Source organism: Pelobates fuscus, chromosome 3, assembly GCF_036172605.1.
Source record: "Pelobates fuscus isolate aPelFus1 chromosome 3, aPelFus1.pri, whole genome shotgun sequence".
NCBI lineage: Eukaryota > Metazoa > Chordata > Amphibia > Anura > Pelobatidae > Pelobates > Pelobates fuscus.
In genome coordinates, this window is record NC_086319.1 from 17,108,700 (window position 1) to 17,126,254 (window position 17,555).

The 17,555-nt window shown below is 35.7% G+C and overlaps 1 protein-coding gene across 1 annotated transcript in view; it reads left to right on the forward strand.

Moving 5' to 3' along the window:
* Nucleotides 1-4,351: 4,351 nt before the first annotated feature.
* The window catches only part of GTSE1 (G2 and S-phase expressed 1), a 28,242-nt gene continuing 15,038 nt past the window's right edge, over nucleotides 4,352-17,555 (forward strand). Inside the window, exons 1-2 of the mRNA XM_063446777.1 lie at nucleotides 4,352-4,401; nucleotides 13,495-13,552. Coding sequence (XP_063302847.1) covers nucleotides 13,537-13,552 — 16 coding nt within the window. The 5' untranslated portion in view covers nucleotides 4,352-4,401; nucleotides 13,495-13,536. The remainder of the gene's footprint in view (nucleotides 4,402-13,494; nucleotides 13,553-17,555) is intronic.

A 17,555-nucleotide genomic window follows, 5' to 3' on the forward strand; every position in this document is an offset into this window, starting at 1 on the left:
AGCTAGTGTTGTTATCTTTTAGCAGAAAATTAGTGAAAATGACAAGAAATGAGCAGGAGCTGTGGAAACTTGCGACTGCTCCGCTCTGCGGCCAGGCCCTGCCCCCCTTGTGATACATTTAATGATATCTTTCACATGCAGGTATCAAAAATAGATTTAGACCCACCAAACACATGGCTATTTAAAAGGGACACTCCACTGCCCAAATACACAAATGAAAGAAATCACTATTTTAGTACATATTTGTCCATTGAAAACTTGCATGTCTTTAATTATGCATTTTTAAATTGGGGGGTATATCTAAAAACAGCTTGCAAAAGCTGCAGATCTCTTGTAAGCCCTCCCCTTCTAATCCTGCCCAGACTTTCTATGGCTGTCCAATCACAGACTTCCCAATGCAGCTCAATGAGAAGTCTTTGCAAGGCAGGTGCTCTGGGAAAGTGCTGAATCGAGTTTATCTCCACTGAGCTAAACAAACCAGGAAATAAACGGACCATTATTTGTAAATAAAATAAAAGAGTACAAACAATATTCTAATATAGCATGTTATGACCTCACAAAGTGATTTTAATGTTTTTAATTTGAAATAAGGGTTTTAAAAGATTCCTTGTTTATTTACCGCAGTTTCTCCAATTATCTTGTTCATTTCTGCAGCTACCAAAATATTAAAATGCCCGAATAAACTGGCGCTCTCTTTCTTGTCCTTTTCAGTACATCAAATGGCCTCATTTATATTAACATAAAAAAATATTACACTTAATCATAAAAACCTGACTATTCTAGTGTATTACAAGAAGAGTGCGTCTTGCTCTCTACAGACAGAATAGGCACATGTGGTTGCTCTGTTTCTAAAAGGCTGCAAGGAAAAAAAAACCTGTTATTAACTGCGTATGTCTCGCTCATAAAGTGAAATATGTGGAACGCTGCTTATCGTGTAGCATCTAGTTCAGTGTTTTTTTAAACAATTTTTTAAAAACAATTTTTCCCAAAATTGATTCCCCGTTGCTGCTTTCAATGGGTTCGTATTGGCTGTGTAGACCCACGCGACTCTGGAGTCTGTCTAATGAATGTGGTGTGCTGTGTATAGTATTACAGCAACTGACAATTCACTCGTGGACAGAATTTTACATTTAGAGCATGGATCACTAAGTTACTGTATCATTTTGTGCCACTTACAAAAAAAAAAAAAAAAATAGGACCCAATGATCTAGTAGTCTTTGGGCTGGCAAAGCACCATGGGACCTGTAGTTCTGCAACACCTGGTGATCTACCTTTAAACCATCCTTGGTACTTACAAATGTATCACAGAAAGAGAATTGAGTATTTTTCGGACAGGATAGTGCTCCTGCTTCTTACCTTCTTGAAGAATTCATGGTCACTTTGACCAGGACAGCCGCAGATGATGTCCGTTCTGCAGAAACTAAGAAGGATTACAAAGTATCCTTGTTATAAGTGCAGCCCAAACTGGTATTTTATATTTATATCTAGACGAAGCAATAAAATGTCTTTATAGTCCTCTTCCTTTGGATCTGCTCTGCTGTGGATGTCTCGGATGTTCTGTCTTTTGATACTCTGTTAAGCCTCTAATCTGTATCTGGTCCTGCAGTGTTAAATAAACTCCGGCAGTTCTGACACTCCCACTAGTGGATGTATGTGTGCTTAACCAAGTGACAGACGCTGTCCATGTGGCCAGATGTTATTTACGCTCTCCCTCTGTTCCAGAGTAAAACAGTTACATCAGCGCTGGAAGTCACACCGTATGGTTGTTATAATAAAGGAGACAGCAGGCATATTTCTCCCAAGTAAAGAAGTGATGTTCACTCAGGTCTGTTGTAAGAACCAAACAAGGAACAAAACCCCTTTCCCTTATTAATTGTCCCCAGTTTTAACAAATAAACTTGGAACTGATTTGTAAATGAAAGGGTTACTCTAAACATCATAATCACAATAGCCTGCTGTAGTAGTGGCCCCCGTTCCCTGGGTCCCGCTGGGGGCTGAGGGTCCTCTCATGAACCCGGCACACTGCACCTTACAGCAGGAGATACCAGGTGCAGACTGAGAGTTATCCCCCATACCACTATACACAATATAGCCCCTATGCACATACTCGCTAAATCCCTTATACACACACTATGCCACTATACACACTACATAACTACACACACACTCTCTACAGCCCCTAACCACACATACTACATCACCAACACAACACATACAGACATACATACATACATACAGGCATACATACAGACATACATACAGACATGCATTCATACATACAGACATACATGCATACAGGCATACGTACATACATACAGACAGACATACATAAATACAGACATACGAATAATTTTTCAGACACCCTCGTCTTCCTTACTTTTGTATTGCAGGAGGGTGGTTGGGGATGATGGGCGTCAGCTGCCTCTCCTCTCGGCCTTCAGGCTGTGTCCTCCTTCCAGCGCGGAGTAAGCTGGGAGGAAGTGACCGGCTGTCACTTCCTCCCAGCAGCACTTGTGTTGCGGCTGCATTTTTTATTTTAAAGGGGCCCGGTCGTGCTATTACAGCGCTGACCAGGCCCCTGAAGATAATAGGACCCATTGGGTGGCCCTAAATGCTTGGGCCACCTGATGGGCCCCATCAGCGTGTGGGGCCCGGTGCAGATGCACCAGCGGCAGTTCCGCCGCTCCACGTCACCCCCTGATGGCGGCACTGCCCTACACACATGCAATCCCACAAGCAACCTCCAAACACATGCACAGTATTATTCCCTGGCCCTTTTGTCCTCTAATCACTGAAGTGGTCACGATGTTTGGATGAGAGGCGTGACATAAGTTCAAATCTTTTTCAATTCAAGATAAAAATAACATGGAGGGGGAAAGAAAACCTACAGTCATGAAAACTAAATCTGGACATGTTTTTAGTAGATGCTTCATCAGCAGCCATTAGAGCAATGAGTTTGGTCATCTGTGTTGTTTGCAGGAGAAAGTGGTCTACACAGGAGCCAGACACCATGGAATATATCTCCTAAGCAACATCCCCGGTAATTGTTGGCATTATTAATTGCACATATTAAGAGGATGTTCTTGAATATTTAATTTAGGTTGGATATTAAGCTGGTATGGTGTGGGGGAACAGCCAATAGCTTCTAGAGCAGAGGTTGGCAACCTTCAGCACTCCAGATGTTGTGGACTACATCCCCCATAGTGCTATTACACCCATAATGCTGGCAAAGCATCTAGGAAGATGCAGTCCACAACATGTGGATTGCCCACCCCGGTTCTAGTGTGTTTTATGAGAGGAGCAATTAACCCTATAGCCTATATAATACAGTGCTATCAAGTGCGCTGACCACATTGGGTGAATAAAGTAGCGTTATACCATTTATTTGGGGGAAGAAAGTGATTTTCCCCCATAACCCATACATTTAAAGCACTGACCAATTCTAGGCCCTCTGATATCTCTTCACAGATCCATAGGTATGCCCCTCCTCGTTCCCTCCGCTCTGCCCGTGACCACTTCCTGTCTGCTGCTCGCACCCGTACGGCCAACTCGCACTTGCAGGACCTCTCGTGGGCAGCTCCCTTTCTATGGAATAGCCTGCCTATCCCCATCAGACTTTCCCTTAGTCTTCAATCTTTTAAGAAATGCCTTTAAACCCATCTCTTTAGGAAAGCTTATGGCCTCCCAGAGTAACCTCTACCTCACATACCTGTCTCTTGCTCTCTCCTAAAGGGCAGCCCTCTACTCTCTCTTCCAGCTCTGCTTCACTCCCACCTTATTGAATTGCTATTTCTTGTCCTATTGTGTTTTACACCCCACCTCCTATAGACTGTAAGCTCTTTTGAGCAGGGTCCTCTTCAACCTATCGTTCCTGTAAGTTTTCCTGTAATTGTCCTAGTTATAGTTAAATCCCCCTTCTCATAATATTGTAAAGCGCTACGGAATCTGTTGGCGCTATATAAATGGCAATAATAATAATAATAATAATAGAGATACATTGTTATTAGATATATGGATCACACCGTAGTTATTATTTATAAAATATTTTATTATTTATATATTATGGCTTCATTGTTACATTGTCTCTGATTTCCAGCCAGTTTGCAGCTTAGTGAATAGCTCTAACAGTTTGCACAGCAAGCATTGCCACCTTCACCCATGCTTTACATGTTCAGCGGTCATGTGACTCCAAGTGGCCAATCGGCGGCCATGTTGTTGATAGAACGCAAACTACATGTCCCGTGATGCCTCGGGTCTCGCATGCTGCGCTCTGACTGACGCACGTTCCTTTAAACCATCCAATGGGCGCGCTGCGTGCTCCGTCACGTGTCCTCCTGGGAGCTGAGGGAAAGTTTGAATCCTGGGACAGTTGATGTGGTGCGGCCGGTCCCTTCCACGCAGGTAGGTAGGCAGGCAGTGAGAGGGACACTTACCGGCTGGGAGCGGGGAGCCTGCCCGGTACTCACCGACACAATGGCTGGGGGACCCGTCCTTATAGCCGGGAGGGAGGGAGTGCACCGCTTACACAGTCAGACATTCTATTATACACTGTATCATTATAATATATTATCTATTATTATATTATACACTGTATCAGTATAATATATTATCTATCATTATATTATACACTGTATCATTATATTATCTATTATATCATACACTGTATCAGTATAATATATTATCTATCATTATATTATACACTGTATCATTATATTATCTATTATATCATACACTGTATCAGTATAATATATTATCTATTATAGTATACACTGTATCACTATAATATATGATCTATTATTATATTATACACTGTATCAGTATAATATATTATCTATTATATTATACACTGTATCAGTATAATATATTATCTATCATTATATTATACACTGTATCAGTATAATATATTATCTATCATTATATTATACACTGTATCAGTATAATATGTTATCTATTATTATATTATACACTGTATCACTATAATATATTATCTATTATATTATACACTGTATCAGTATAATATATTATCTATTATTATATTATACACTGTATCATTATATTATCTATTATATCATACACTGTATCTGTATAATATATTATCATTATATTATACACTGTATCAGTATAATATATTATCATTATATTATACACTGTATCAGTATAATATATTATCATTATATTATACACTGTATCAGTATAATATATTATCATTATATTATACACTGTATCAGTATAATATATTATCATTATATTATACACTGTGTCAGTATAATATATTATCATTATATTATACACTGTGTCAGTATAATATATTATCATTATATTATACACTGTATCAGTATAATATATTATCTATTATTATATTATACACTGTATCAGTATAATATATTATCTATTATATTATACACTGTATCATTATAACATATAATCTATTATATTATACACTGTATCATTATAACATATAATCTATTATATTATACCCTGTATCATTATAATATATTATCTATCATTATATTATACACTGTATCATTATATTATCTATATATCATACACTGTATCAGTATAATATATTATCATTATATTATACACTGTATCACTATAATATATTATCTATTATATTATACACTGTATCACTATAATATATTATCTATTATTATATTATACACTGTATCAGTATAATATATTATCTATTATTATATTATACACTGTATCACTATAATATATTATCTATTATATTATACACTGTATCAGTATAATATATTATCTATCATTATATTATACACTGTATCAGTATAATATGTTATCTATTATTATATTATACACTGTATCACTATAATATATTATCTATTATATTATACACTGTATCACTATAATATATAATATATTATCTATTATATTATACACTGTATCATTATATTATCTATTATATCATACACTGTATCTGTATAATATATTATCATTATATTATACACTGTATCAGTATAATATATTATCTATCATTATATTATACACTGTATCAGTATAATATGTTATCTATTATTATATTATACACTGTATCACTATAATATATTATCTATTATATTATACACTGTATCACTATAATATATTATCTATTATATTATACACTGTATCAGTATAATATATTATCTATTATTATATTATACACTGTATCATTATATTATATTATCTATTATATTATACACTGTATCAGTATAATATATTATCTATTATATTATACACTGTATCAGTATAATATATTATCATTATATTATACACTGTATCACTATAATATATAATATATTATCTATTATATTATACACTGTATCATTATATTATCTATTATATCATACACTGTATCTGTATAATATATTATCATTATATTATACACTGTATCAGTATAATATATTATCTATCATTATATTATACACTGTATCAGTATAATATGTTATCTATTATTATATTATACACTGTATCACTATAATATATTATCTATTATATTATACACTGTATCACTATAATATATTATCTATTATATTATACACTGTATCAGTATAATATATTATCTATTATTATATTATACACTGTATCATTATATTATATTATCTATTATATTATACACTGTATCAGTATAATATATTATCTATTATATTATACACTGTATCAGTATAATATATTATCATTATATTATACACTGTATCAGTATAATATATTATCATTATATTATACACTGTATCAGTATAATATATTATCATTATATTATACACTGTATCAGTATAATATATTATCATTATATTATACACTGTATCAGTATAATATATTATCATTATATTATACACTGTATCAGTATAATATATTATCATTATATTATACACTGTATCAGTATAATATATTATCATTATATTATACACTGTATCAGTATAATATATTATCTATTATATTATACACTGTATCAGTATAATATATTATCTATTATATTATACACTGTATCAGTATAATATATTATCTATTATATTATACACTGTATCAGTATAATATATTATCTATTATATTATACACTGTATCAGTATAATATATTATCTATTATATTATACACTGTATCAGTATAATATATTATCTATTATTATATTATACACTGTATCAGTATAATATATTATCTATTATTATATTATACACTGTATCAGTATAATATATTATCTATCATTATATTATACACTGTATCAGTATAATATATTATCTATCATTATATTATACACTGTATCAGTATAATATATTATCTATCATTATATTATACACTGTATCAGTATAATATATTATTTATCATTATATGATACACTGTATCAGTATAATATATTATCTATTATATGATACACTGTATCAGTATAATATATTATCTATTATTATATGATACACTGTATCAGTATAATATATTATCTATTATTATATTATACACTGTATCAGTATAATATATTATCTATTATTATATTATACACTGTATCAGTATAATATATTATCTATTATATTATATACTGTATCAGTATAATATATTATCTATTAGTATATTATACACTGTATCAGTATAATATATTGTCTAATATTATATTATACACTGTATCATTATAATATATTATCTATCATTATATTATACACTGTATCAGTATAATATATTATCTATCATTATATTATACACTGTATCATTATAATATATTATCTATCATATTATACACTGTATCATTATAATATATTATCTATCATTATATTATACACTGTATTATCATGTTATACACTGTATTATTATTATATTATCTATCATTATATTATACACTGTATCATTATAATATATTATTATCTATTATTATGTTATATACTGTATTATCATGTTATACACTGTGTATTATTATATTATCTATCATTATATTATACACTGTGTATTATCTCTCATTATATTATACACTGTGTATTCTCTCATTATATTATACACTGTGTATTATCTCTCATTATATTATACACTGTATTATCTCTCATTATATTATACACTGTGTATTATCTATCATTATATTATACACTGTGTATTATCTATCATTATATTATACACTGTGCATTATCATATCCTCTTACAGAGTCAGACATTATACACACACCGTGTCATTATAATATATTATCTATCATTATATTATACACTGTGTATTATTATATTGTCTATCATTATATTATATACACTGTATTATTATATCATCTTACAGAGTCACATTATATTATCCATCATATTATACACTGTGTATTATCTATTATATTATATACTGTTACAGAGTCAGACATTATACACAATGTATCCTTATAATATCCATTATATTATAACCTCTTTCAGAGTCACATTATACACACGGTATTATCATATTATCTATTATATCATTATCTATCATTATATTATATGCATTATATTAGATCCTCTTACAGAGTCAGACATTATATCATTATATTATACACTGTGTATTATATTATCTATTATTATATCCTGTTAGACATTATACACAGTATATAATATGTATTACTATATTATATCCTCTTACAGAGTCAGACATTGTATTATATTATCTATTATATCATGTTACAGAGTCAGACATTATATTATATACACTGTATCATTATATTATATCCTGTTAGAGATATATATCTATATCTATCATACATACACACACACACTGTGTATCATTACATTATATCCTGTTAGTGTCAACCATCACTGGGGGGTATTAATATATATTATATTATATCCTGTTACAATGTCTGCCCTTATACGGTGTATTAGTCCTCATTAAATGATATCCTGTTTACAATGTCAGTTTGTGTATGTATGTATATAATTTACAATGTCAGCCATTACTGAGGGAGAGATCCAATAACTGTATATTATCTATTATAACCTGTGTATCATTTTCTATCCTATTACAATGTCAGCCATCAATAGGGGATATATTAATCACTGTATGTTGTGTATCATATCATATTATATTTTTTATATATATATATATATATATATATATATATATATATATATATATATATATATATATATATATATATATATATATATATATATAGTGAGTGTGTATCTCCTGTGTATCATTATATATACTGTATATAGCTTTTCATATGGAGTTGCTGGTGATTATAAGGAGGCATTTTCATTCCCAGTAGTTTCACCTTTGTCTTTACATGAATGAATGGAAACTGCTGAATGTTGGATTAAATACACAAGGCGCACCTTTTATACAAGGTGCATGTGATATGTTATGTGCTCTCATTCAATCTGGGGGCTAGCTGAAACCTTTCAGCGGCTCATAGTCTGCCAAGTGATCACTGACATTCACATGTAGCTTCTCATCTGTAAAAAGAAGCATGGATGTCCCTTTAAACCTGAAATACAGATTAAGGAACAGTGCGCGCGCACACACACAAACAAAAGTTTTAAATCAGACAGGGTTACACAATTACCTTCACAAACAAATCTGGAGATTAGGTTTTGTATACAATTTTTTTTTTTTCTGTGCTGTCCCTTAATTTAGAATTTTGTATGTGTATATATACTATTTCAAACGTCTTGCACTCCTGCTTCCCAGTGTCTTAAAACCGGTGCTCAGCTGCACAAATTTATATCTCCAAATGCAAAGCCAGCACTCGAGAACTTGTCGTGAAGAGATATTCTTTACTGCAGGAACACTACTTAGAAATATGTTATGGGTGAGCCCCTAATTCTCCTTTAAACATGAAAGACGGAGGATGTGAAAAAAAATAGAACGCTTGGAAGCACCATACCCACTACTGCCAGCATAATATGTTAAACTATTTTAAAGAAGTTTAACACTTCTCTGAGGACCAGAGAGCACTTTTGCTTCTTATGGTGATTTTGAACTCCATATGCTGGATGTTGCTTCTCCTGTTTGAGAAGACTGGAAGCAGTATGATGCCCAGCAGGACCTGTGTAACTGCCAACCTGCTAAAACTGTTTGACAGATTATCCCGTAACCGAGCCTGAAGTGCCCTGTGGTAGGGCTGCAGTGGGTATTATGCTTGGAGTGTTCATTGAAGTCAAAGCAAAGTGTGAGTAAGTGTGAAAATGTAATCTAAACAATTTGTTGTAGTGCTCTGTCTGCAAGTACCTCTGGCTTATAGGATTAAACATTTGCTTCATGGCCAAGAAGGTACTAATTATGAATGCACTCCCTTTGTTAAAATTTGCTCTAAAATTGACCAGAGTCAGATCGGTCTTTACTGCATTCTATAATTTCAATCTTTAACATTCGAGTAGTTATATTGGGGATAAAAACAGGTGGCATCATAAATCTCTATTGTAAATACAGGATAATAAAAACAATGCATGAACGAGACCTGAGATTTCCTAATCCAATCATTCTAAATACACATAACCAAAACTACTGTGTGAACAACTTTGGTTTAAACCTATTGAAAATTGTTTAATTTCATAAGGTAAGAAGATGCCAAGGAACTCTGGCTCCCCATAACTACTTCATTTAGGCGTCATTTGTATGTACATAGGTTACAAGATTTACTAAAGCGAGAATTGAAAGTGAATTACAAGTTTAACGGTCCACTACAGTCACCAGAGCAAGTACAGCTTATTGTATTTGTTCTGGTGAGTATAATCATTCCCTTGAGGCTTTTTACAGTAAACATTGTCTTTTCAGAGAAAATGCAGTGTTTATTATGGTTATGGTTATTATTGTTGTTTACATACCGCCAGCTTATTCCACAGCGCTATACAATAAAAGGCTGTTTACTGACTAATAACTCCACTGGCCACTCTTTAGATGGCTGCTAGAGATGCTTCCTGGGGCAGTGCTGCACAGTGGGACTGACATTCAGTGTCTCCACTCTCTGCATGCAGACACTAAACTTTCCTCGTAGAGATGCATTGATGCAATTCATCTCTATGAGGAGATGCTGTTTGAATTGTGCTGGCTCTGCCCCTGATCTGCCTCCTTGACAGTCTCAGCCAATCCTATGGAGAAGCATTGTGATTGACTCAGACCACCACTTCTGATGATGTCAGCAGACAGAGGCTGTTCAGGGGCAGAGGCAGCAGCTGCAAACTTGAATACAAGTAAGCTTTTACTATATTTGGAGAGGTCAGGGGGCTAGATGGGGGTTTTAAAACTATAGGGTCATGAATACATGTTTGTGTTTTTAACCCTATAGTGTTTCTTTAAGGCCAGAGTAACTGAAAAAAGCATAGCTAACTTAGATTTTTTTATCCAGTTCAGCTATTTTAGCCTTAAACTTGAAATTAATTCTAAATTCTCACTTTAATAAATAAATCTATTCGTTATACTAGGTGGGTTTATATTATTAAAGGGACACTCCAGGCTCCCACACACATTAGGTGCACTGTGTAGGTTAGGTTAGTTATACTGGATGGTTTATATTATTAAAGGGACACTCTAGTCTCCCACAAATGTTAGATGTACTGTGTAGGTTAGGTTACAGTTAGTTATACTGGGTGGGTTTATATTATTAAAGGGACACTCCAGACTCCCACACACGTTGGATGCACTGTGTAGGTTAGGTTACAGTATGTTATACTGGGTGGGGTTATATTATTAAAGCGACACTCCAGACTCTCACACACGTTAGGTTATACTGGGTGGGTTTATATTATTAAAGGGACACTCCAGCCCCCCCACACATTAGGTGCACTTTGTAGGTTACAGTTGGTTATACCGGTTGGGTTAATATATTAATAAAGGGACGTTCCAGGGTCCCACACACGTTAGGTGCACTGCGTAGGTTAGGTTACAGTTAGTTATACTGGGAGGGTTTATATTATTAAAGGGACACTCCAGGCTCCCACACATGTTAGGTGCACTGTGTAGGTTAGGTTACAGTTAGTTATACTGGGTGGGTTTATATTATTAAAGGGACACTCCAGGCTCCCACACATGTTAGATGCACTGTGTAGGTTAGGTTACAGTTAGTTATACTGGGTGGGTTTATATTATTAAAGGGACACTCCAGGCTCCCACACATACTAGGTTACATGTATTTATGATTAGTATTGTTCTATAAACCCAACCTTTCTGTCCCTACTTGTTTCCAACACACCATGGTATTCCTAAAGTTCCGTTGTACATTAAGTCATAACTTAGATTTTTGAATCTTCTAGTTCAGCTTCTTACAGTAGAAAGCTGACAACCGAACTACACACGGCAAGTTGTATAATGCACTACTTGTGGGATAATCTCAGCTGTGCTATAGGAAGTGAAGATAACTCACCTCATGGTTAGAGGAGAACATTTTTATTCTACAAAGCTTTTATCTGCAGCAAATACATGACCTTAAAGGTTTACTCCAAGCATCATGACCATTTACACGTTTTGTAGTAGTCATGGTGTCTGTAGTCTGCATTTGCAGTGTTTCGCTACCACAGGTGGAACTTCACCACGTGCAGTGTGATTAGCCAACCCGGATCAAGAGTCCTCTGGTGGCAAAGTCAATGCTGTACATATTCCCATGCGTAGAATGTCATTCATTGGCTGAGAGTGATCAGTGCGGACCCAGTTAAGGGGGCAAACCATTGTAAACCTATTTGCTCCATTACGTGGAAACTCTGCCATGGTGCACTTACCATCAGCGGGCTTGGAGTGACCTTTTAAATACAAAGAAAACATTTGATTGTGTATACATACGTTCATGCACTCTATTGATGACCATATCATGCACAAAAATAGAGAAACTATCCTGGACTGTTTAACATCTGTGTTCAGTTTCAAACTGATTATTGCTTTGAAATGTGTACGATATTAGATGCTGACGTTTTTATGAAAATGTAACCTGCCGTTTACTGTAATGCATGTGTTGGATTGCATAACTGGAGCATCCTGTTTACAAATATGTTATCTTTACCAGTTTGTTTCTTCCCCCTCCAACACTTTCCCAATTCAGTCCCCCCTCCCCTGTTTGTTATCAAATTGCAGCTGCTCTGTTACTGTCACATTGCAGTTGTGTGAGTGGGCAATGTGAGGTTGCTGGCATATAACTTTTTATATACATGTTGTAGTACAGCTGGACATCTTGTTGTATAGTTGTAGTATTTCTAGATCTGCCATATTTTCCTGCATACATAGTTTCCTTATGTGGCTGCCCTGCAGTATGTGTAATTCATGTGCTGCACTTTTTCTGTATTGTACATATTGTAGAACTTCACATTGTGTTGTGTGCAGGAAACATGGTAGGTTTGGCAATCCCTATTTCTAGTCTAAAAATCTATTTCTTTAGACCTGTACCTATACCTTATATTGTTCTAAACTCTCCGTAATCGGCTCTCACCCCTATTTACTATACTGGTTCTGAAGTTTGTGGAGGGTTTTTAATTTATTTGCTTTATTTATACATAATTTATATTTTCCTTTTTGATATCTCGTATAAATTGCTGTTGATGTGGTGGGCAACGTAGTAAGTTTTGTAATTTATTTTTTTGTTTAGTTTGCTAGGTTTAAAAAAGGCCTTCCTGGAAACCTCTTCAGAATGGATGAACATGGGGGTAAGCAGATGTTTTTATACAGATTTTGTTTACACTTCCAGAGCTATTTTAAGTCTGCGTGACACTGAATGGAATTGGATATAGCAATTTGTAGGAATTCATTTAGTATTTCTACACCCTTACATAACGCTGCAATTACCAGCTATACCACTGATTCTTCAGGGGGTGGGGGACCTTTAAAGGGTATCTGTTATGACAAATACAATTTAACCCCTTAAGGACCAGGCCTGTTTTGCCATGTTGTACATTAAGGACCAGAGCGGTTTTAACACCTTTGTGGTGTTTGTTTTTAGCTGTAATTTTCCGTTCTCTCATTTACTGTTCCAATACAAGTTATATATTGGGTTTTTTTTCAGAGCAAGGGCTTTCTTTACTTACCATTATTTGTATCATGTCATATATTTTACTTTAAAAAAATAATAAAGGGGGCGGAGCTTAACCGCGGAGCCGAATGGACGCCATTCCTCAGGGCTCCACAGCACCATCTGAGAATCTGCCGGTAATCACAGGTACGGGGGACCATCGACCCGCGAGACCCATAGCCACAGCACCAGGGCTCACAGGGCTACCCACCGATGCCCTTTTTACACTCACCCTCGGGCAAAAAAAGAGTCCGCAAATCTCGGGCCTACCTCGCCCTCCCGCCGGTATCACACTTACCCGCGGCATCCCTCCTGGGCCTTGAGGACTGGTACATACAGGCGGCCGACCACTACCACCCACCAGACGACACAATGGGGAGGCGATCACAGAAGCCACAGCAGGCTGCGCCCAGGGACTCCCAAGATATAGGGGCCCTGCTACAGCGCACTGCAGGCCACAAAATGGCGGCCGACCAGGACCAGGAGACTGGCCCCACAGACACAGAACAACTACCACAAGGCAGCAAGGCAGACAGGCGCTCAGAAGCCCCCAGCAACCTACAAGCAATAGGGGATGATTCAGCCCCAGCCACTAAAAAAGATATCAGACACCTGCTGCAAGAAATGAAGCAGATGTTCGACGCCGACATAAACTTAATGCGCACAGAAACGCAGGCAGTGACAGCACGAGTACAAGCCTCTGAAGAGGACATTCTGGACCTCAGACAAGAGGTGAAAAGCATGGGGGATACCCTGAAACACTTACAAACGGCGAACACAGCGCTCCAAAACTCACTAGACGCCATGGAGGATCGCAGCAGACGCACACATATTAAAATTCAGGGAATTCCTGACACAATCAGCCCAGCAGAACTACCACAATACCTGAGGAGGCTCACGGCAACAATCCTGCCACACACACAAGCTAAAAAGCTGGAATTTGACAGCCATTTCCGCATCAACAAGGCCAAAAGGGCACCCGCAACGGCTTCCAGAGATGTCATAGTCAGATGTCACTCAATGACAGACAAACGTCGCATACTGGCAGCGGTGAGGGACAAGACACCCCTAGCCTTCGAAGCCTCACAACTCTCCTTTTTCCAAGATATCACGAGGAGCACCCTGCTCTGGAGAAAATCCCTGAGCGAAGTCACGGAACAACTGCGGAAAGGAAAAATAGAGTACAGATGGCTACTACCGAGAACACTGGCTGTCATCAGCGGAGCGGAGGTCCTAAAAATCACTTCACTCTCGGAGGCCCCTGCACTTCTCCAAAAAGTAGGACTTACACAGAATGCCTCAAAGACGGGAACGACACCAGCCCCCCACCCGTGGGACCCAGAGCGAACTGTGCCATTCTACCCCAAGGGCAGCAAGAGACAAGAGACTGGGACCTGAATAAATGTCTACCGCTGATTTCCATGCCCTGCTGTTCTCCTACTATCTAAACTCACTCTAAAAATCTCTCTATATTCAAAGTTGTTTAATGTCTCCCACCACATAGACCGTGACGCGACCCCCCCCGCGACCCTCTTTGGTTAAGGGCCGACACCACTCAACATTTCACGTATACCATACCAGACATGCAAACTACACTAAGGCACCGACAAGACACAGGGCCCACACCGAGGCATAAACGCCAACGCAAACTGCGATGGGCGACAAAAACTACCAACCCACCTTAGACCCCCCCCGAGCAACTGGGATAGGTGCCCTTCAACCACTCCTGAGACCCTACTACCATCTACGCACTCGACCTATTTCACTACACCCAACTCGCCCTATGGGTACCAACACCATGGGCAAACTCGACTCAGAAAAAAAGGAAAAGTGCACACGCAATTCTAATAGGCTCTCTCTGAATACACGGACACACGCTAGCCCCCACGACTGTCTACCTGAAAGACAAACACAATATGCTTGTTGCCTACTCTTCCGTTACTATTAATATTCATGTGTTAAATTGACTGATCATCTCTGTACTAAGTTACTGTCAATGCCTTTTACCAATTTGCCTCAGTTAAAAAGGCAACACAAGCATGTTTTACAACAAATTACGTGCACAGAAAATAAAGAATTTAAAAAAATAATAAAATATGGTGAAAATTTGAAAAAAAAAAAAGTTTTGGGACTTTTTACTTGAAAAATCTTCTACTTATCTACAAAAGCTAATGAAAAAAACTGCTAAATAGATTCAAAATGTTGTCCGGAGTTTAAAAACACCTAGTGTTTACATGCTTTTTTGCCAGTTACAGGGCTATAAGTACAAATAGGAAATTGCTGTTTCAAAATATATATTTTTTTAAATGTATCAATAGTGACATTGTAACACTATTATTTTTCATAAATCTCTGAATCACACCCCACATGTACATATTTTTTTTTAAAGTAGACAACCCAGGGTATTCAATACAGCATTTATATTTGTCTGTGTGTTAAAAATGAAAAAAATGCTAACTTTGGCCAGTGTTTGTGACTAAGTGGCTACTAAAAAAGGCTGAACGTACCCCATTTGCAATACCTTGGGTTGTCTTCTTTTGCAAATGGTATGCCATCATGGGGGTAATTCTCATTCCTGGGCTACCATACGCTCTCAAAGGCAACATAACCAATAAAAAAAAAAAAAAAAGTAAAATCAAGCCTTATATTTGACTCTGTTACTTTCAAAAACACCATAAAACCTCTACATGTGGGGTACTGTTATACTCGGGAGAATCCGCTGAACACAAATATTAGTGTATCACAGCAATAATATCATCAGTGAAAGTGCCGTTTGTGTGTGAAAAATGCAAAGAACGTCACTTTCACTGACCGTATCATCGCTGTGATATGTTTTACTGTTACGAAACACTAATATTTGTGTCCAGCAAAGTCTCCCGAGTATAACAGAACCCTCCATGTACAGGTTTTAGGGTGTCCTAGAAAGTTACAGGGTTAAACACAGTGCTAGCAAATTTAATTCTCTGGACTTTCGGCCTGGGTTGTCAGGCATGTCCCTCAAATTGCAATCTATATAATTACTTAATTATGTCAAAATATTACATAAATATGCACATAGATTTTTTTTTTTATATATATATATATATATTTGAAGTCTACGTGTATATTTATTAAATTATTTATGTAATAATGTATATTTCGTACTTTTATTTATATATATATATATATATATATATATATATATATATCATTTCATTCTAAGTGTATTTTGATATAAATATATATATTAATATCAAAATTACATGCGTATATATATCTTTTTTTAAATTATAAAAAATAATAAAAATTTGTTTTAATTTTTGTTTACTTATTTATATTTTATAATTTTATATATATGTATATATGTATATGTAATTTAATTAGAAGTAGGGATCGACCGATTATCGGTTTCACCGATACAATCGGCTTATATGCGGTATCGGCCAATATAGATACTGATATTGCTGATAATACCGTCTAGGACCGCCAGGCTTATTACAAGCGCTGACTTACCTTGCCTGCAGCTTCATGTCTAAATCTCGCGAGACCTGTGGCCGCAGAGCGTTGCCATGGGTTTCCATGGCAAAGCTCCGCGCGGCACTAAGGGCCGCAAGATTTACACTGGGGAGCTGGAGGAGCTGCTGGCAAGGTAAGTCAGCGCT